Source organism: Myotis nattereri (assembly GCF_964212035.1).
Source record: "Myotis nattereri genome assembly, chromosome: 1".
In the NCBI taxonomy this organism is placed as follows: Eukaryota; Metazoa; Chordata; class Mammalia; order Chiroptera; family Vespertilionidae; genus Myotis; species Myotis nattereri.
In genome coordinates, this window is record NC_138075.1 from 32,441,788 (window position 1) to 32,460,087 (window position 18,300).

Below are 18,300 nucleotides of genomic sequence, written 5' to 3' on the forward strand. Positions count from 1 at the left end.
ATGAGTATTCACTGCTATAAAACACAGTGCTCTATGGTAACCACAGGGACCAAAATGTTTCCTGTAATACCAAAACATGTTTCAACCTAAGAACACATTATTTTCCTCATAACAAGGGGAAGAGACGTAAGATAGTGGTGATCAAAAAGATTATTTAGTCTAGACTTCTATATCCTGTTAGGGCTGCACCTAACCCTGTTGACAAGATACCCATTCCTGCCAAAAAATTACAAAAGCTACTGTGCGCTGGCTATGGGTTTGAAATACAAGTTGTTTGTGATGGACTTGAAGTGAATTCTTGAGGAGCTTCCCATTAAAAATGGGAAAAGAATGGGTTATATATTTAATGGGCGTTGGAAAGGTCTGGATGTATTTATTATCTCAGGATGACAAGGATGAAAATTTCCTTGGTCGTCAAATACATTAAGACTCATTATTCTGTGCATGATAATGAGGATTTCACTATCCTTGCTGAACTTGAGTGAGAGGAAGTGGCTTTGATCTGCCACCTGATTAATTTCACCTAAAAGGGAGGCTGGTATAGAGAGTTATTAGGAGGGTAAATGAATGAAAAGAATAGTGTAAAACCTCTACAGCAAAGTTTGTGCCTAATGTTGACACTTAAGATTGAATATTCACTCTGTCTCTTTTGAAAGTTTTGGTTAAAACCTGTTTATTTTTGAATATTCTTAAGGCTCTTATTTACCATCTTGAACTATTGCAAGTGTCATATGAAATTCATTTTAGTTGAGAAAAGAAGCATTTATGGCTCATAGAGCAAGCTAATCCAATATGATCGGAGGGGAGAGAGCATAGCCATTCTTCTCCTAACAACTCTTACTTTGACAAGTATAAAGTGCCCCATTATTAATATATATGAACATGTTCATTGAATTTCTTGCAAGCATGCCAGCTGAAAATTAGTACACTTTCTAGAGAATGAATGGCTGCAATTTATAAACATCACTTATAATTATTAAGAGGCTTATATCTGATATATATTAAGGAGATTACTGACTTAATGTTTTTTCCCTTAATTTATCTCATTATTTGAAAAAAATTGTACAGTATCTACTTTAAGGATTTAAATTTTTCTTTTTTTGCCTGTAGTATATGACATCTGAAAAACAGATATCAAATAGAAATCTTTAATATAATTGGGGAAACAACTTTTTGCCTAGTTAAATTATTCAGAATTCATAAGTTTGAAATTTGATTGGAAGCAAAACCTTTTGGAATTTTTTTCCCTAAAAAAATAAAATTGTTTTATATGTTTTAAACAAAGGCAGTACAATATTTCAGAATGTATGTTCATGATGCTTAGGATATATCCTTTTAGGATGTGGGAGGGTTAAATTCATCATAGAAAATTATCCTGACACTTCACACAGGCTTACTAACTTTAGTGTATTGCAGTGGTTAAGACTGTGAGATGCTTGGATGTCATTCATTAATTCATTCATTCATTCTATTAAGCAGTCATTTATTCAGTAGGCATTGCTGGGTTGTAGCCTCATTCCCAGGCACTGGGGACATAAAAGTAAATGAGACAGAAAGAACCTTGTCTTCATGAAGCGTACATTCTATGATGAGATAAGCAATGGGCAATTAAACAAACAACATAATGACTACAGAGGGAATAATCAGGTTTTGAAAGGGAGCCAATTTAATCAGGGTGGTCTGGCCTCATTGAGGAGGTGACATTTGAACTAGGTAGATTTGAATATCCATTCTGACACTTAGCCATGTGATGTTGGACAAGTTACTTCTCTGAGTTTCAGGTTTCTTGCCTACGAAATGAAGATACTTATTACCTGGAGATAATGTTAGGCTCAAGAAAGATAGCAGTGGTAACACAGGGCTCGACACATATTAAATAACTAGCTAATTACTATTTTATTAAGAAACTGTAAATATTGCTGCAAAAGGATCAGGAAGCAGGTTTGTTCCTTATGGTGCATTCTGCTTCGGCCGCACAGATCATTGTTTCTCTGTTGTTGGCAAGTAGAATCACATTCTAAGTCCTCATTTACTAATTTGCTTTAAAAAAAAGCTGGAGAGGCTCCAAAGGAAGGCTTGGTTCCTCACTAGCAAGAGTGCTTATCAATTGGTTGTTCAGATAAGGTTGCCTGAGTCCCAGTTACGCAATTTCTGCCTCTTCCATAATTTACACGCCGTCTCTTTCAGGAACCAGATTCTAGTCCAAGTTGAAACTTTTTGGACTCTGAGAAATTGAATTTTAGGCGACTTTCCATCTTTTTCTCCTTTTCTCCAAATGTGAGGTCAAAGCATGAAGAACAGAAGGGTTTGCAGAAGGGAAACAGAAGTTTCTGTTCATTTCACAATAGTAGAGTTGGATGGAGATGGAAGAGCTATAACAGTGTCCAAGACAGACCCCCCCAACCACCCCAAGGATTTCAGGCCCCTTCCTGTTTTTTAAGACTCCTTTGCTCCAGAGGGTAGGTGTTCTCTGATTTCCCTCAGTGACCCTTCTGAAGACCTCAGTCTTGCTGATTATTGTTTTACAGGCAGCAGGCTCAGCCAACAGCCATTCATACTAGTACTTATAAAGCCTTGCTAATCAGGACTGCGGCTTTTCTCCCAGCAGCTCATGCTTGGTGCACCCAAGTTAGCCTGGTTAGTCTCCCTCCTGCTTGGTGCCCCCAAGGTAGCCTGGTTAGTCTCCCTCCTGCTTGGTGCCCCCAAGGTAGCCTGGTTAGTCTCCCTCCTGCTTGGTGCCCCCAAGGTAGCCTGGTTAGTCTCCCTCCTGCTTGGTGCACCCAAGTTAGCCTGGTTAGTCTCCCTCCTGCTTGGTGCCCCCAAGGTAGCCTGGTTAGTCTCCCTCCTGCTTGGTGCCCCCAAGGTAGCCTGGTTAGTCTCCCTCCTGCTTGGTGCCCCCAAGGTAGCCTGGTTAGTCTCCCTCCTGCTTGGTGCCCCCAAGGTAGCCTGGTTAGTCTCCCTCCTGCTTGGTGCCCCCAAGGTAGCCTGGTTAGTCTCCCTCCTGCTTGGTGCCCCCAAGGTAGCCTGGTTAGTCTCCCTCCTGCCCTGGTTTATAGTCCCCAATTATCTCTGTTCTGAGTCTCCAAGGCTTTCCCAGCCTCCCACCAGCCTTCTGCCAACATTTTCTAGTTCTCAACCTTGTATGTTCTCTTTCGTTCTGGGTCTCTATGTCCCAGCCATTGGTACAGATCTTTTTGGCAAGCACTCTGGTCCCTCATTTAGGAATTTCCTAGCTGTTTTTGAGCAGCTCTGAAGGCCTCTTCTGGTTTTATACATTTTCTCCTGTTAGAAACTATCAAGTCAAGAAATTATATATATAATTACATGTTATATTTATTTATAGAAATAAATATAAAATTTGTAGTTTTATATATATACACACATTATTCATATATAAAATTATATATGTATAATTTATATATGTTAAATGGCTTTTTTACTGATTGATGGTTGATTATAGAATTGTGCCTCTTAACTTGATTTATAGGCACCTTTATAGCATAAAGAAGGGGTTTTTGAACTTGCTAAATTACATTAGATCAAACTATGAACTTACAATCTCCAGATGGTTTTGAACCCTAACATGGGAGTTTCGTAGGGTTCATCTGATCAGGAATGCCTAAGGTTGTTATAGAAGTTTATATTTGCAGCTCTATTTCTTAGTGGGTCTGGTGTAGCAGCCCTGGATGACCAAAGACTGCATTTTTAACAGGCAGGTTTTTCTGATGACCAGGCAAACTTAAGAAATACAGGCGTGTCATTTGTAGTTGAGTAAACACCTGACTAAATGTGATGCTTAGGGAAGTTTATATTGTTATGTGGGTCTAGTGTATTTAATGTAAAATCTATTAAAACTGGTTTTCTCTTTCTTTGGGCCTGTAGCTCACCTCTCTTACAATTATGTGTGGCCGAGGGTCTAACTTCTCTCCAGTGAAACGTGAACAGAACTGGGGTGTAAGCAGCTGGTGGACCTGGCCCACCCATTACTCCTTGCCTTCACTCCTTCATGTCCTTTCATCTCTCACTGTCTAGGTACAGAGCACTACAAAGTCCTAGGCAACAGCAGAGTCACAAGATGGGAAAAAGTCCACCCATGAATGACCACATGGAATGAACCATCTCACCAATGTGAATACTTGCTCAGGTCTGTGATCTGAGCAAGAAATAGAATTCTAACAGTTTAAATCACTGTATATTAGAGCCTATTTGTTATAGCATCCTATCCTATCTTGTGTGCTGCCCTCATTAAAAAAAACCACTTAAAAAGTGTTGGCTTAGCCATTAAGTGGCAGGTGATAAAAAAAACAACAACACAGAACAGGCTGGAAAGTTAAAGATCTATGATCTTCTGTGGAAAAATATTTTACAAGGCTGTTTGTGAAACATGGAAGATAAACCTAGTTCATGGAGAGTTTATAACACTCAAAGGAAAGGTTGGGAAGTACCAGAATTCTTGCTGTGTTTAGCAAGGTGTTACAAGGAAGAAAAGAGCTGAATTTGTTGTTTTTAAAGCAGAGATAAATAGAACACATATTAATGGCCTTATACAATTGGAAAGTTGATTGTTTTTAAAAGATATTTATTTATTGTCCTGACTGGTGTGCTCGTGATTAGAGCATCATTCCGAGTATCAAAGGGTTGAGGGTTCGATTCACGGTCAAGGGCACGTGCCTGGATTGTGGGTTTGCTTCCCCCTCCCCTCCTCACAACCTTGGCACATTGGGACGATGCTTTGACCAACTGAGCTACCTGGCCAGGGAAAATTGATTATTTTGGGATTCCACAAATAAAAGATACAATTAAAAAAGGTTTGAGCAAAAAAAACAAACAAAACGGATTTGAGCAACAATATTAATTTCTCCATTTAAATAGGAGAATCATCTCTGGGTCAGAGATAAGACCCAGCAAGTATTGCCCTTCTATCTAAGCCTACTGCTTCATAGGGCCTCCAGGTAGCCAAGGTTAATTTGAGAGCAAAAGGCATTGGTTAGAGGAAGCAGACAAATAACACATGTTTAAGAAATTATGTCTAGAAAAGACACTTTAGTCTTAGATGTGGTTGCTGACACATGGAACTTACCAGAAGCCCAGTAAAATTTGGAGAGAGTTGTATTTCCAAAGAAACGTCAAGCTTGGATTAAATATGCTATGACTACAAAAAACACACACACCCAAAAACCACTTGAGCCCCCAAACTGCACAAGTAAGAAACAGGCTCTGAAGTTGTGCAGCCCCCAAGGAAAACATACCCTCTCAGGTCCAATTCAGATGTGAGTCCTACAGGATAATGGATGAGGAAGAAAAATCTGAAGAGCCTCGCCAGAGAACGTCAAGAATAATGGATGAAGGAATGCCTCTCAGACAACGGCAATAGGATCAATTCCCCCCACTTCCAGGGCAGGGTCTTCCCTGTGTTTGCCTTCAGGGTCTGTTATTGCTATGTGCCACCCATTCTTCCCTTTTCTGAAAGGGGACTGGAATATTTTGGTTATCCCATCCCCACCTGTCATTGTCCAGGGGGTGATTGCGCATATAGGACAGATAATTAGTCTTCCATTGGACCCCAGGAGCCACATCTCCATCAGATGGAAAGGACAGTGTGCCACCTGCAGACGCTGGACGTTGACCTGCTTCAGTGACAGGATGGGACCCCGGGTGGTTCCTCTTAGGAAAAGGGTGAGTTTGTTTTGCCGGTGGGAAAAAGTGTGCAAGGGAATTTGGTGACTGGAGAGTCTGATGCAGGCAGAGATGGCTGGTTTCCACCAAAATTTATTCTTCCCTCTTTTGGCCACGTAGGTGGGCTTCATTTCCCGGCCTCGCGTAGGGGGAGGTGTGGCCTTGTCACTAAGCTATCCCCTCCGGAGTGCTACTAGAATTGATGCCTGTCACTTCCAGACCTGGCCCCTAAAACTTTCTATTCAAGCTTCTCCATGTTCTTTCTCATTAGGCTGCTTGGGTGCAGATAACTGGAGATCCTAGGGTCACAGGATGCAAGGAGCCCAAGTCCCTAGATCACCACATGGAAGAGAGCAGCCCCACTGACTTGAATGCCCGCCCAAGACCATGACATAGCAAGGGACACCCTTAACTGCGGTGTGAATCCCTTACATGTTTGGGTCTGATTGTGATAGCAGGCTAACTAACATTCGCTTTTTGATTAATGTTATTAGCGTAAACCGATACACTGCTGACTTGTTTGTTTACTGTTTCATGGCCTTCACTTCTTCCTTTGCAAGGTATCTGACCTTGGGCAAATTGGTAAATATCTTTGTGCCTTGATTTCCTCACTAGTAAAACTGGGAAAATAGTAGCACCTCATAGGGCAGTGATGGCGAACCTATGACACACATGTCAGAGGTGACAGCGAACTCATTTTTTTGGTTGATTTTTCTTTGTTAAATGGCATTTAAATATATAAAATAAATATCAAAAATATAAATCTTTGTTTTATTATGGTTGCAAATATCAAAAAATTTCTATATGTGACACGGCACCAGAGTTAAGTTAGGGTTTTTTAAAATGCTGACACGCTGAGCTCAAAAGGTTCGGCATCACTGTCATAGGGTCACCGTGAGGAGGAAACCATCGATGTATGAAAATACAAGTGGGACTGAAGGACTATAGGAGTGTACAGTTGTCATTATTGCTATTAACATACACATTCTTATGGTGTTTGGGTTTCATAATTAATACTACCACATACTGAGATTGGGAATGCTGAACACCCTGAATGAAAGCTGTATTGTGAACCAAGACAAAATGCTGAGTGAATACGCATGAATCAGCTCTTTTTGTTTCGTGAACATTGGGCAAATCCAAAAGTTCAGAGTATCAGGAATGATGCCAGGCTCTCCATGACTCACAGACGGTCCCTACTGAATTCATGATGGGATTTATCCTGACTGCGCTACACCCGGAAAATTAACTGTTTGGATTCTGCTAACATACCCAAGGGGTGGTGTGGATTTTTTGTTTGTGGGAAAGTAAGTTTTCCGCCTGATCAGAACCTGTATCCTCACACAGTGGGCAGGGTCTCCACAGACCTATGTGATCATGTGCTCATGATCGATGAGAGAGACAGTCTCTGTTTTCTTCCCTGTCCTTTCCCGAGAGGCCTTGTGTTGTCCACCTTTACCTACATTTGTAAAACAGGCCGACTGTATCCAAAAACATAGACACCCAATGTACTGAGCCCAGTTTGCTATTTGACTCACAAAAAGAGAGAGAGAGAGATGGCAGATTTTGGGAAAGCCATCCCAGAGATAAAATACTGTTTACCTGAAGCCCAACCTCAACGGGCAGTTAAGTAGTAAAATTTACGAAGCATTTCCTAGCTGGTCAGCGAAGGGAGCCAAGCTCTGTGGAACTAGAAGCCTCAGTTGCTGGGAGCCTGTCCACTGCAGCCTGAATTGGTTCCAATCCTTGATTTGTGGGCAGCTAACACTGGGAGGTAGGCAGGTTCTCCAGGTGCAGTTTCTAAACCTGGGAGCATGGCTTTTCCTGGGTCACTCTGGTCATAGATATTTAATTTTCTTTCTTCTTCTTCTTTTTTTTTTACTCCTGAGAGAAGCAGTTCACAACTTACCACCTCTGCACTATACTTTTGCTTTCTGAGTGTAATTTCTACCCCTGGAGCCTCTGACCCTGATGGGTCTCATAGGCATCGCAGTGTAGACTGTGGAAGGAACTAACCATATAATTCCTGTCACTGTGCCTTTGGTGTAGCCTCCATGAGTCCAGAAAAAGCATTAGACACACATCACAGTGCCGTAAAAAAGAGATATTGGGGGTTTGGGTACCTACGAGACTGGGTTTTGAGCATCATTACATTTAGAAGGAATAGAGTGAATGATTCCACTGGCCCATTCTTGTCTCCCCCTTCACTAATTTCTTTTAGATTTGTGTCTAAAGTTAAAATCCTGGTGATTTATTTTAATGTCCCATGAGAGTTTGTTTAGGTTTCCTTTTGGCTTACAAAACATGACCCATTCTCCAGAGACTCTCAGGTGTCTTTAGAAGGAACAAAAGAGAAACGATTGAGTAAATGTTCTCTAGTGGGCAGAACTGTGTCACAGCCCTGTCTAGGCCTGGAGCTTTTACAATTTTCACTTTTTACTCTCTTATGTTATTTCCCCCCTGCAAATTGGACCCACCCCTGCTTTGGCCATTAACGTTATGACTGAATCTGCCTTGGACCCATCACCATTTAATTAGGTGGAAAAAGTTAGAACTGACTTTCAGATCTCTGTGAAAACTTCCTTTTACATATCACTCAGTTGATAGAGCAACTAGATTCCTCCCCTTTTCCATGAATTGTGTTAACTTCCTGCATAGGCAGCCTGAGTTTGCAAATAGTGGCTTAAAATGAGTTTCCAAACACAGGTGGTTTTCGACAAGCGGAATGGGTGATAGAAGAAAGAGCCACAGACAAAATCAACTCTGACTCTGAGAGTGATGGAAATGGTGCATGAGGTACATCTTTTCCAGATTTCAGCTGAATGGGCTTATTTCACACACCCACAAACATAAACATACAAATCACGGTCACAGTCTAACTCAACATGCAGTCTGACTAAGCTCAAAATGAACGTGCTATCCTTTTGTCATGTCTTGTGAAATATTATTTGCTATTGACCCGTCTCAGGGATGGGTTTGCTACAAAACTCAAAGCTATAGACAGGATAAAGTTAGAGTGGGAGAAGAAATGTGGTTGTTCCATGGTAAGATGAGAAAGCTCTAAAGGTTGTTAGGGCATGTTGGGCCATCCTGAGGGGAATGGGGAGCAGGGCCCAGACATATTTCTTAGGTATACCTATAAAAGGCATGGGTGACCCTTTCTACCATCATTCTACTGCCCCCAAATTTTAGTCCTAGCCCTTAGTTGAACTTGGGGCTACTCTGGAACATGCTCTTTACATAAGAACTTAAGTGTTTGAGTGTTCTATCCAAAATTTAGGCAGGCTTTTGGATATATGTAGGAATTTTAGTACATCCCATTTGTTACCAAATGAATTTACACATTTAGACTTACATATTTGATAGATCTGATATTGGCTACTTAGGTTAAGCAAATTCAATGATGTATATGTATCACAATTCCAGCAGAGATGAAATGATTATTTAATATGTGAACAAAATAGTTCATATGTTACATAATAAATATATTAATTTTATATGTTCATTCCTAAAGAGATATCTATGGGATCAGCAATTTGTTCATTTATTCATCAAAGCTTTAATGGACCAGGAATTATCTTGGAACTAAAGGGCCCAAAATAGGAAGGCATACTAATTCATTTATTCAATGCTTATCTATTGAGGGCCTATGTTGGGCTCTATTTTAGAAGCTGAGGGTAGAACAAGACAAAGTCTTTGCCCTTATGGAGTATACATTTCAGTGTGGGATACAAATGGTAAGCAAATATAAGTATAATGCCAGGTAGTACTAAACATTATGAAGAAAGACATAGCAGGATGAGAGGTTAAAGAGTGACTCTGCAGCCCTAGCTGGTTTGGCTCAGTGGATGGAGTGTTGGCTGTGGACTGAAGGGTCCTGGGTTTGATTCCAGTGGCAGGCACAAACCCGGGGTTTCGGGCTTGATCCCCAGTAGGGGGTGTGCAGGAGGCAGCCAATCAATGATTCTCTCTCATCATTGATGTTTCTATCTCTCTCTCTCCCTTCCTCTTTGAAATCAATAAAAAATTTTGGAAAAAAAAAGAGTGACTCTACATGTGTATGAATGTGTTAACTAGCATAGTCAGTGGAAGTTGAGGAGGATCTGGAGAAATAGTGTCAGGCTGGATACTATAGAGGAAGAGCAAATACAAAGTCTCCCAGGGAGGACAGAGTTGAGTGTGTTTGAAGAATATCAAGATGGCTGGTGTGGCTAGAGCAGAAATACCGAAGAGCAGAGTTAGTAGATGATGTTGGAGAGATAACAGGGACAAAGTCATGGAGTGCCTTGTAGACCATGATCAATGATGGGGTCTGAGTGTGATGGGATTGGAGGATTTGGGGCTGTGGATAATCCCCCTGCCAGCTGTGTGTAGAACTGACTATAGGGGACAATATTAGAAGTAGGGAATCTGGAGGTGTTTACACTAGTTTGGATGAGGAATAATGGTGGCTTGGATAAGAGTGAAGGCCATGGAGGTGGGGAGAAGTAGTCAGGTTTGAGATATATTTTGAATGTTAAGCTATTGGCAGAGGTTGGATGGAGAGGAAGGAAGGCATGGTCAAAGGAAGAAAGAATTTAAGGAGAGTACCAGCGTTTTTGTTCTGAGCAACTGGGTTCATGTGTTTCTATGGGGAAGCCTGCGGGGGAAGTAGATTGGGGGAAACAAAAAGTTCTGTTTGGGTCAGGTTAAGTTTGAGATGCCTGTTAGATATCCAAGTGGACAGTTGGATATCTGAGTCTGGGTCTCAGGAGGTTATTGGGGGCAAAGTACATATTTGGGAGTCATCTGTGTCTAAGTAATATTTAAAGCCACAACACAAGATACAATCAGCCAGGGCATGAGTGTAAATAAAGAGGGCCAAGGACTGAGCTCGGAGGAATGCTGGCACTTAGTGGCTGGGAAGAGATGGAGGAAGCAGCAGAGATGGAGAGAGATCTGCCAGTAAGGGCAGTAAAGAGCAGGAGAATGTGGTGTCTCTGAAACCAAGTAAAGAAAGTGTTTCAAGGAGAGTAACAAACTATAAGAAAAGACTCCAAGAGACCAAGTAAGAGGAGGACTGAGTACTGAACACGGATTTGGCAAGACATGACCCTTTCCCTCAAGAGCTCACAACACAGTGAGATTGGGAACCTAAGATAAACTGTTATCCAATGGTGGAAGTTGTGTTCTAGAAATGTTAACACATTTCTGGAGATGGGTTGAAGACGGAGCAAGGAGCTCCCGTTGGAGAGTCAAGGAAAGCGACGTGGAGGAGATGTACTTTCGGATTCTGGTACATGGGAAAAAGGGGAAATTATTAAGTCTCATAAAACTGAAAAAAAATTTTTTAGTTGGTTATTGATTTTTCTATAATCACTCATGCACAACTGATATTTCCTCTCCCAAGTGAATATCCCGCTATTATAATTCCGTGTGTACATATTTATCAATTATCAATACTCATGATAACTATAAGGCCAGTACACATACTCCATCACACCCTACTCCATTTGGAGGCTACTCTTGGAATTATATTTTTTCTTTGTTATAGTCTTTATCTTTTAGTGATATTTTAATTCCCTTTTAAAGGTGTGTGTCAGTGAAGAAACCCTATTTTAATTATAATAGCTATGATGTACCTACCACCTACCACCGTAAGGCACTGTTCTAAGAACTACATGTATTAATTTATCCCCCCCCCCCAAAAAAAAAGAAATCCTAATACCTCGGTTATATCTTTTATTCCTTCTGTGATAATTGAGGCACAGAGAGGTTGAGTAACTTGCTCAAGGTCACACAATAATGGCAGAGCCAGTCAGTACAAGAACCAGGCTGTCTGGCTTCAGAGCTTACCATTTTGAGTGGTATGCTATACTTCCATCCTTACTATTATATCTCTACCTTCCTGGAGTGGGCATCTTTTAGGGAAACCTATTCAAGGGATAGGCTGTCTTTGACTTGAACTACAATTTTCTAAAGATTCAGTAAATCAGTTGCATGCAGGTTGTCATTTCAGAATAGTCTGGTAGGACACAGGAACTGGATACCGGTTACTCCACATGAAGAAGAGAGCATTATTTAGTTTAGTTTTGTTTTAACAATTGGTTATAGATTCTCATGTGTAAGAATTTAGCTGATAGATTTAGAGGATGGTGTTAAAAGGAGCTAGAGTCTTTGTGATGGAGGAGATACCTCTATTGATGGAAATGTTCACTTAATTACTATCCTAGATGTATTGGCTCATGTCTTCATTTCCTTTGTAATCTAATTGAAAGCATATGAAAAGATTGCATACTTAAAAATGTACAAAGTGCCAGGCCAGTGTGGTTCAGTGGTTGAGTGTTGACCTATGAACCAGGAGGTCATGGTTTGATTACTGGTCGGGGCACATGCCTGGGTTGCAGGCTCAATCACCAATGAGGAGCATGCAGGAGGCAGTCAATCAATGATTCTCTCTCATCACCGATGTTTCTATCCCTCTCCCCTTCCTCTCTGAAATTAAAAAATATATATTTTAAGAAAAGGTACAAAGTATAAATTGGAACAACAATTTTTGGCAATGCCTACTATGTGCAAATGATTGCACTGGGTATAGTGGCTGTGATTTCTTGAGAGCTAAAATCATTGAGTAGCCAAAATCTTTAAGATGCATTGATGTTCAAATAACAATAAGTATATGCACAATTGAAATATAAAATAATTCAACTCTAGTGGAATTTAGTGGTAGTTCAGCCTTTGATCTCTAATGTTTTTGGTTTTGTTTGTTTTTTATTGGCTGACTTTATCTGTAAAGATGGTGTTATTCTCTTTCTTTCTACACTACACTGTAATTGCTTCACTCAAGGATGGGGATGGGATACATATGTTTCAAAAACACTTGAAACCTCTTCCTTTAGGAGATTTTGAGTTCCACCTTTGATTGAAACGTTCTTGAAATTAGGCACCAGCCAGTTTTCCTTTTCTGGCAGAAAGAGGATATGGAATAAGTAACCTTACAACTATCCTAGTAACTTTAAGTCACAGACCGCATAGTTTCATAATTTATTCTTTCCCCTCAAGGTGAAAGCCTATCTGTTCTTGTCTTTATTCTATTCTCATTAAAATATTCTTCCCTGGGCATAGTCATTATCCTAAATAATAAAAGGCTAATATGCAAATCGACTAAATGGGAGGTGTGTGTGGGGGGTGAGTGACCAGTGCTATGATGCACACTGACCACCAGGGGGCAGATGCTCAATGCAGAAGCTGCCCCCTGGTGGTCAGTGCACTCCCACAGGGGGAGCACCGCTCAGCCAGAAGTCGGGCTCATGGCTGGCGAGTGCAGTGGCGGTGGTGGGAGCCTCTCCCGCCTCTGTGGCAGTTGGACACCCGCCCCCCCTCCGCGCCCCCCCCATCCCCGCCAAGGGCTCCCGGACTGTGAGAGGGTGCAGGCCGGGCTGAGGGTCCCCCCTCCCCCCAAGTGCACAAATTTCATGCACCGGGACTCTAGTATTTTCAGAAAAGCTTAAGGGAGCCCGCATTCAAATTTGCTCTTAATTTCTACAAATACAGAAAACCGGCTGGGAAATGGACACTGTGGCTCTGTCCCTGTCTGCTCTGTAATATTGCCATAAGCCATGTAAGCTGAGGAGGGGCGGGGAGCCTTAGGTGATTGTTTAGCTCTGGAAAGAAGCTACTTCCTGCAGAAAGAGGCTTCCAAACAGCCACATAACAACAAAGCCAACACTCACACAGGTTTCCTGTGGGCCGCTTCCCCTCTGGGGAGTCTGACCCAGAGCCAAGGGGAAGGAAATGCTCCTCTTACAAAATCTCTAATCTCTGACAACTCACCAAACCGCTCACTATTTTAAAAAGTTATAAAATCGAGGCTGTTGTGAACTTCTGAAGAATTTCATGAACTTGCTTTTAAGAAATTAAATAAGACTTGTTTGGGAAACTAAGAGAAAAAGAGTAAAATGGAAACATTTAGATAAGAGATCACATTGATAAGCAGTCACACTACAAACTTTCGAACGCTTAAAAATATACATACCTGGAAGGATTAAGTCGTGACTACAGTATGTTAACCATCACGCTTTAAATTATCTTATCCCCAATTTTGTCCTTTGGGGACAGACTTTAAAAAGTTTCAGATTTTATTTTATCTTTATTTTTACTTTGTAAAACCTATCAATTAAAAATGTTTCCTTTCCTTCAAGATACAGATCGCCTGATAGATATTTAAACCCTTTCATTACTCTCCCCCGACCCACAACCCCAAGAAAATCAAAGCATAGTAGTACAGCACCAATTGTTACAGCAACATGACAATTCTGCTGCTTATTATTCCCAACATTTTCATTTCTGAATGGCCCGTGGTGAATATAGGAAAAGTGGCAAGAGCACTTCTTTCAACAGTTGTGTGGTTAGTGGTGATTTCTTTTCTTTTCTTTTTTTTTTTTAAGAAATTGCGATGCAATTACACTACATTTTAAAATATTCCCAATAAAAAAAGTTGATGAATCTCAGGCGCATTTCAGGGAATTTCCCCAGTATTATTCACTTGATTTAACGGGGGAAAAAAGTGTTACAATACAAATCGATGTTCCAATTGTTCTCCTAATAATTCCAGCAAAGTCCTTGGTTGTATGTTATGCTAAGGTACTTGGGTCTTGCCAGGCCCGCACCCAATACTGACACGAGAAACCGGCCCGGCCCCTGGGAAGTCGGGGTGCCGCCTCCCGCACCACGCACCCCGCGGGCAGGGACCGGCCTCCCGCCCGTCTCTTACCTGCATAGTGGTCGAACACGGTGGGCACGTACTCCTCCGGGAAGGCGTCGTTGGCGTAGCTCATCAGCAGGCAGGTCTTCCCCACCGCGCCGTCCCCCACCACCACGCATTTCAGCATCTTCTTCTCCTCGCTGCCCCCGCAGCCGCAGCTGCTGTCACTCTCCTTGCAGCTCATTCTCGCGGCTCCAGCTGCTGCCCCGGAGCGGCCGCCGCGGCTTCTCCCGCTTCTCCCAAAGCCCAGGAAGCACCAGGCTTGGGATCACTTTGCTTTACTTTGGGTCCCCGGGATCCTACAGACTTGTCGCAGGCAGCTGGCACATGCCCTCTGGCTCACCATGCTGGCAAAGGAAGGTGACACACACTTGGGAGAATCAGGAAAAGGGTCTGTCCCGTTTCCCTAGCACTGTGAGTCCAGAAACCCTCATTTTCACAGAGGACTAGGAGCTTCCTGGCAGTCTGGAAATTTCAACAGCCCGCGGGTTTCACTCTGCTCTCCCCCTCTCCAGCCTGGCTGCAGACACGGGATTTTGCTGAATCTTCCCCATTTCCCACTTCACAGCTAACATGGAGGAGAGCTGGGCTTTTTAATGGAGTTTCCCCCTTGCTTCCTCCAGCCTGCCGAGTGTCAGGAAATCATGGGTTTCCTGCTGCATTCCATATTAGGAACCGTGGGCTGGGGAAGGCTGCAACAATGGGAGCTCTGTGTGCGTGTGTTTGTACTTGTGGGGAACGCTGCCAGGACCTGGAGTGGGAAGGCACTAGGGGTCCCACTGCAGACTCAAGCTGTCAGACTTCCTGTTCGTCCTCTGCTGGGGAGGCTGTTTGCCTGTGGCTGGCTGGGAAGAGGCTGATGAAAGGGTGGAAAGTGGGGAGTACTGTCGGCCACAGAAAACAGGGGAATGGTGTAAGTGAGCAGGGAGAACCACACCAGCCCTTCTAGGATAACATATGACATCATCCCTCGCTGAGTCACCAGTTAAAAGCTCTGTAAATTAAAAACGGACAGTTCTTCACATACTTAAATGAGAAATCTTAAGCAATTCCTCCCTGCAATAAAGAGAAAAAACACACCCAAAACCCTTCCAGAGTTAGTTACATTGTTTCAAAGGGAAAGGTAGATCATAAGTGTAAGATGTGCATTCAGGTTTTTTTTTTTTTTAATGGATTTTTTACAGAGAGAAAGGGAGAGGGACAGAGAGTTAGAAACATCAATGAGAGAGAAACATCGATCAGCTGCCTCCTGCACACCTCCTACTGGGGATGTGCCCACAACCAAGGTACATGCCCTTGACTGGAATCGAACCTGGGACCTTTCAGTCCGCGGGCCGACGCTCTATCCACTGAGCCAAACCGGTTAGGGCACATTCAGGTTTGTAAGTTGCCACCGTTGAGCACGACGCTCAAACAAATGTGTACTCCAGACACAAGCATTTTTATGGTCGTAGCACATAAGAAATCCATCAGCTGTGGCGCATTTGCATCTTCTTTTTAGTGAATAAACACACATGTGCTTGGTTCACCCTGACTCTGGGAAATGAGTGTGTGGGACGGCTTTATTGATTTGCTTTAGGCCCCCAAATGCTGCTTTTACTTGGAGGGTCCCCTTTTTGATTTAGCCCCATCCCCTTGGGCCAGCCTGGTTCCCGTCAATTACAAAGGAGCCATTGGCAGCTAATTTATTTGTCTGTTGGATCACTCAGAATGAAGCCCCTTTGAAGCTCTGCGTTTGATTAACGTACTTGGTTTTAGAAAAGAAGTGGAACTCGGCAAATGATTTTGGCAAATGGGTCAAGTCCTTTTTTGATGGAGCAACTGTGTTTCTTTGAGATTTTTGAGCGCTGATTTTTAAGTATTCAGAATATCTAATTGATTTGAAGAGGTTTCTGTGTGTGTGTCTCTGTGTGTGTGTGTGTGTGTGTGTGTGTGTATGTAGAGGGTGGGAAAGAAGTCTCTATATATCCACATATATATATATTACTGTGTAATAGATACAGCCCAGATTTCTTCTACAGTTACATTTACCATAGTGCTTAATGTCCCAAAATCTTTCCTATAAGGGGCTGGTGTTTCAGTCAGGTTACGGTGTATCTACTAGGTTATGTTGCCATGACAAACAGCTCCCAATACTCTGTGATATAGAATAACACGTGTGTTTCTTGCTTACGCATCTGTAGTGTGTCTTTTTGTCACCTTCATTCTGGGATCTAGGCTGGTGGAACAGCCACATGGAGAACATGGACGGTAATCTCGTGGCAGAGGAAGAAATCAATGTGGGAGGTGGCACTGGCCATTAGGCTTCCTCCTGGAGACAACACTCAGTTGTCTACTTGTCAGGTGCTGTGCCTATGGGTTTGCCTGTGTGTAGGCGACTGCCTTTTCCTAAGCTCTTGTTAGAAAGTCTTACACGGGCTGACCACCCAACCTGACCCTTCTCAGGGCTTCAAACTGGGCCCATCTCTCTCTCAGTTGCTGGGCTGGCAGCACCCAGGTTCCAGGATGGCTCCATCCTGACTGCAAACCAGAGAGTGTTTGTGGGACTCTTGTCCAGGGGTCACAGGTGGTTTAGAAAACCAGAGGTCACTTAGGTGAGGTGGAGTTAGCAGTGCAAAAGTTGAATGGTTTATGCGTGGTGCCATTCTGAAGCATTTGAAAGCACCCATTACTGCATGTGATCTATATACTTGTGTTTTCATCCAGTTTACCTGAAACATCTGGAATATGGTGTAATGAAATTGCAGTTTGAAAACTTGTATTTTTCTTCTAGAAAATAGGCTCAAGTGTGAAAGTGGCAGCCAGATAAATCTGTGCAGGTAGAGGAGTGACTGACAGTGTCGAGAACTCCATCCTGAAGATGAACAAGACCACTTTGAGCGCAATGTGCTGAGACATGTTTGGCAGACCATTGAGGATTTCTGCCTTTGACCTTGTCCCTGAGACATGGCAGTGAATGTGACCTGGGGTAAGTACACCATTCAAATACCATGTGCTCAAACATGGCTGCCCAGCCTGAATTCCTCTGTTACAAATAGGTCCCAACCCACTAAACACTTGGTCTGGAAAAAAATTGAGAAATTAGATCAGGTAACTTTTTGCTACATCCATGTATAACCTAAACCTTGTGCCATCAGACACAGATATTCAAGTTCATGTCCATTGCCATGTGAACTGCAATTTAAGAGACAATTAGGAGACTTGACGCAACCAATTATGGGTCTTTTACCTCTGACTCAGAAGGTTGGTACATCTGCCAGATTGCATCGTATGCAAACATGGGTCAAGGCTGTTGAGGATGTGGGCTATATTTCTCAAACTTGTTTCATCATTCTTACTATCCCTCTCCCCCCCCCCCCACCATTGAATATGTACAGGGAATAATGTTTGAGACATTCATGTAAAAATGGCAGAAAAGTTAAAATTTTAATAGCCTGCTTATTATATGGACCAATTTGCCCATGTAAGAATAAATCTTTTTAAATATTAAAAGATCCACCTGAAGCAGAGTAACAGAATCTTAAAAAAAGAAAAAAAAAGACAATTCATCATTGTCCTTACAGGTTCACAAGTTTAAAGACTTGTGATTTCTTGCCACGGCAGAATGGTCAAGAATGTACTTTAATTCCCAAGGTTTCTAGGTATGAACTTAGAAGTGCTGTAGAGACCGTTTGCCACAATGTCCTTTACCAGATGCCTGTCCTTCAGGATCCTGGCCATGTGGAATGATTGGGGAGTGGTTTCATAGCCATTAATTATGTGGTTTACCTCAAGCACCAAGTTTACACAAACTTAGCAGCACACGGTGAAGTCTTGTGGGGCGGCATTTCCTGCTCATTCTAAGAGGCCTTAATTCCTTGGCTCCCTCTTGTCCTCTGAGC

General features: G+C 42.4%; 1 protein-coding gene across 1 annotated transcript in view; it reads right to left on the minus strand.

Moving 5' to 3' along the window:
* Nucleotides 1-15,087, minus strand: part of RHOJ (ras homolog family member J) — an 86,719-nt gene extending 71,632 nt beyond the window's left edge. Inside the window, exon 1 of the mRNA XM_081090318.1 lies at nucleotides 14,429-15,087. Coding sequence (XP_080946444.1) covers nucleotides 14,429-14,603 — 175 coding nt within the window. The 5' untranslated portion in view covers nucleotides 14,604-15,087. The remainder of the gene's footprint in view (nucleotides 1-14,428) is intronic.
* Nucleotides 15,088-18,300: the final 3,213 nt, after the last annotated feature.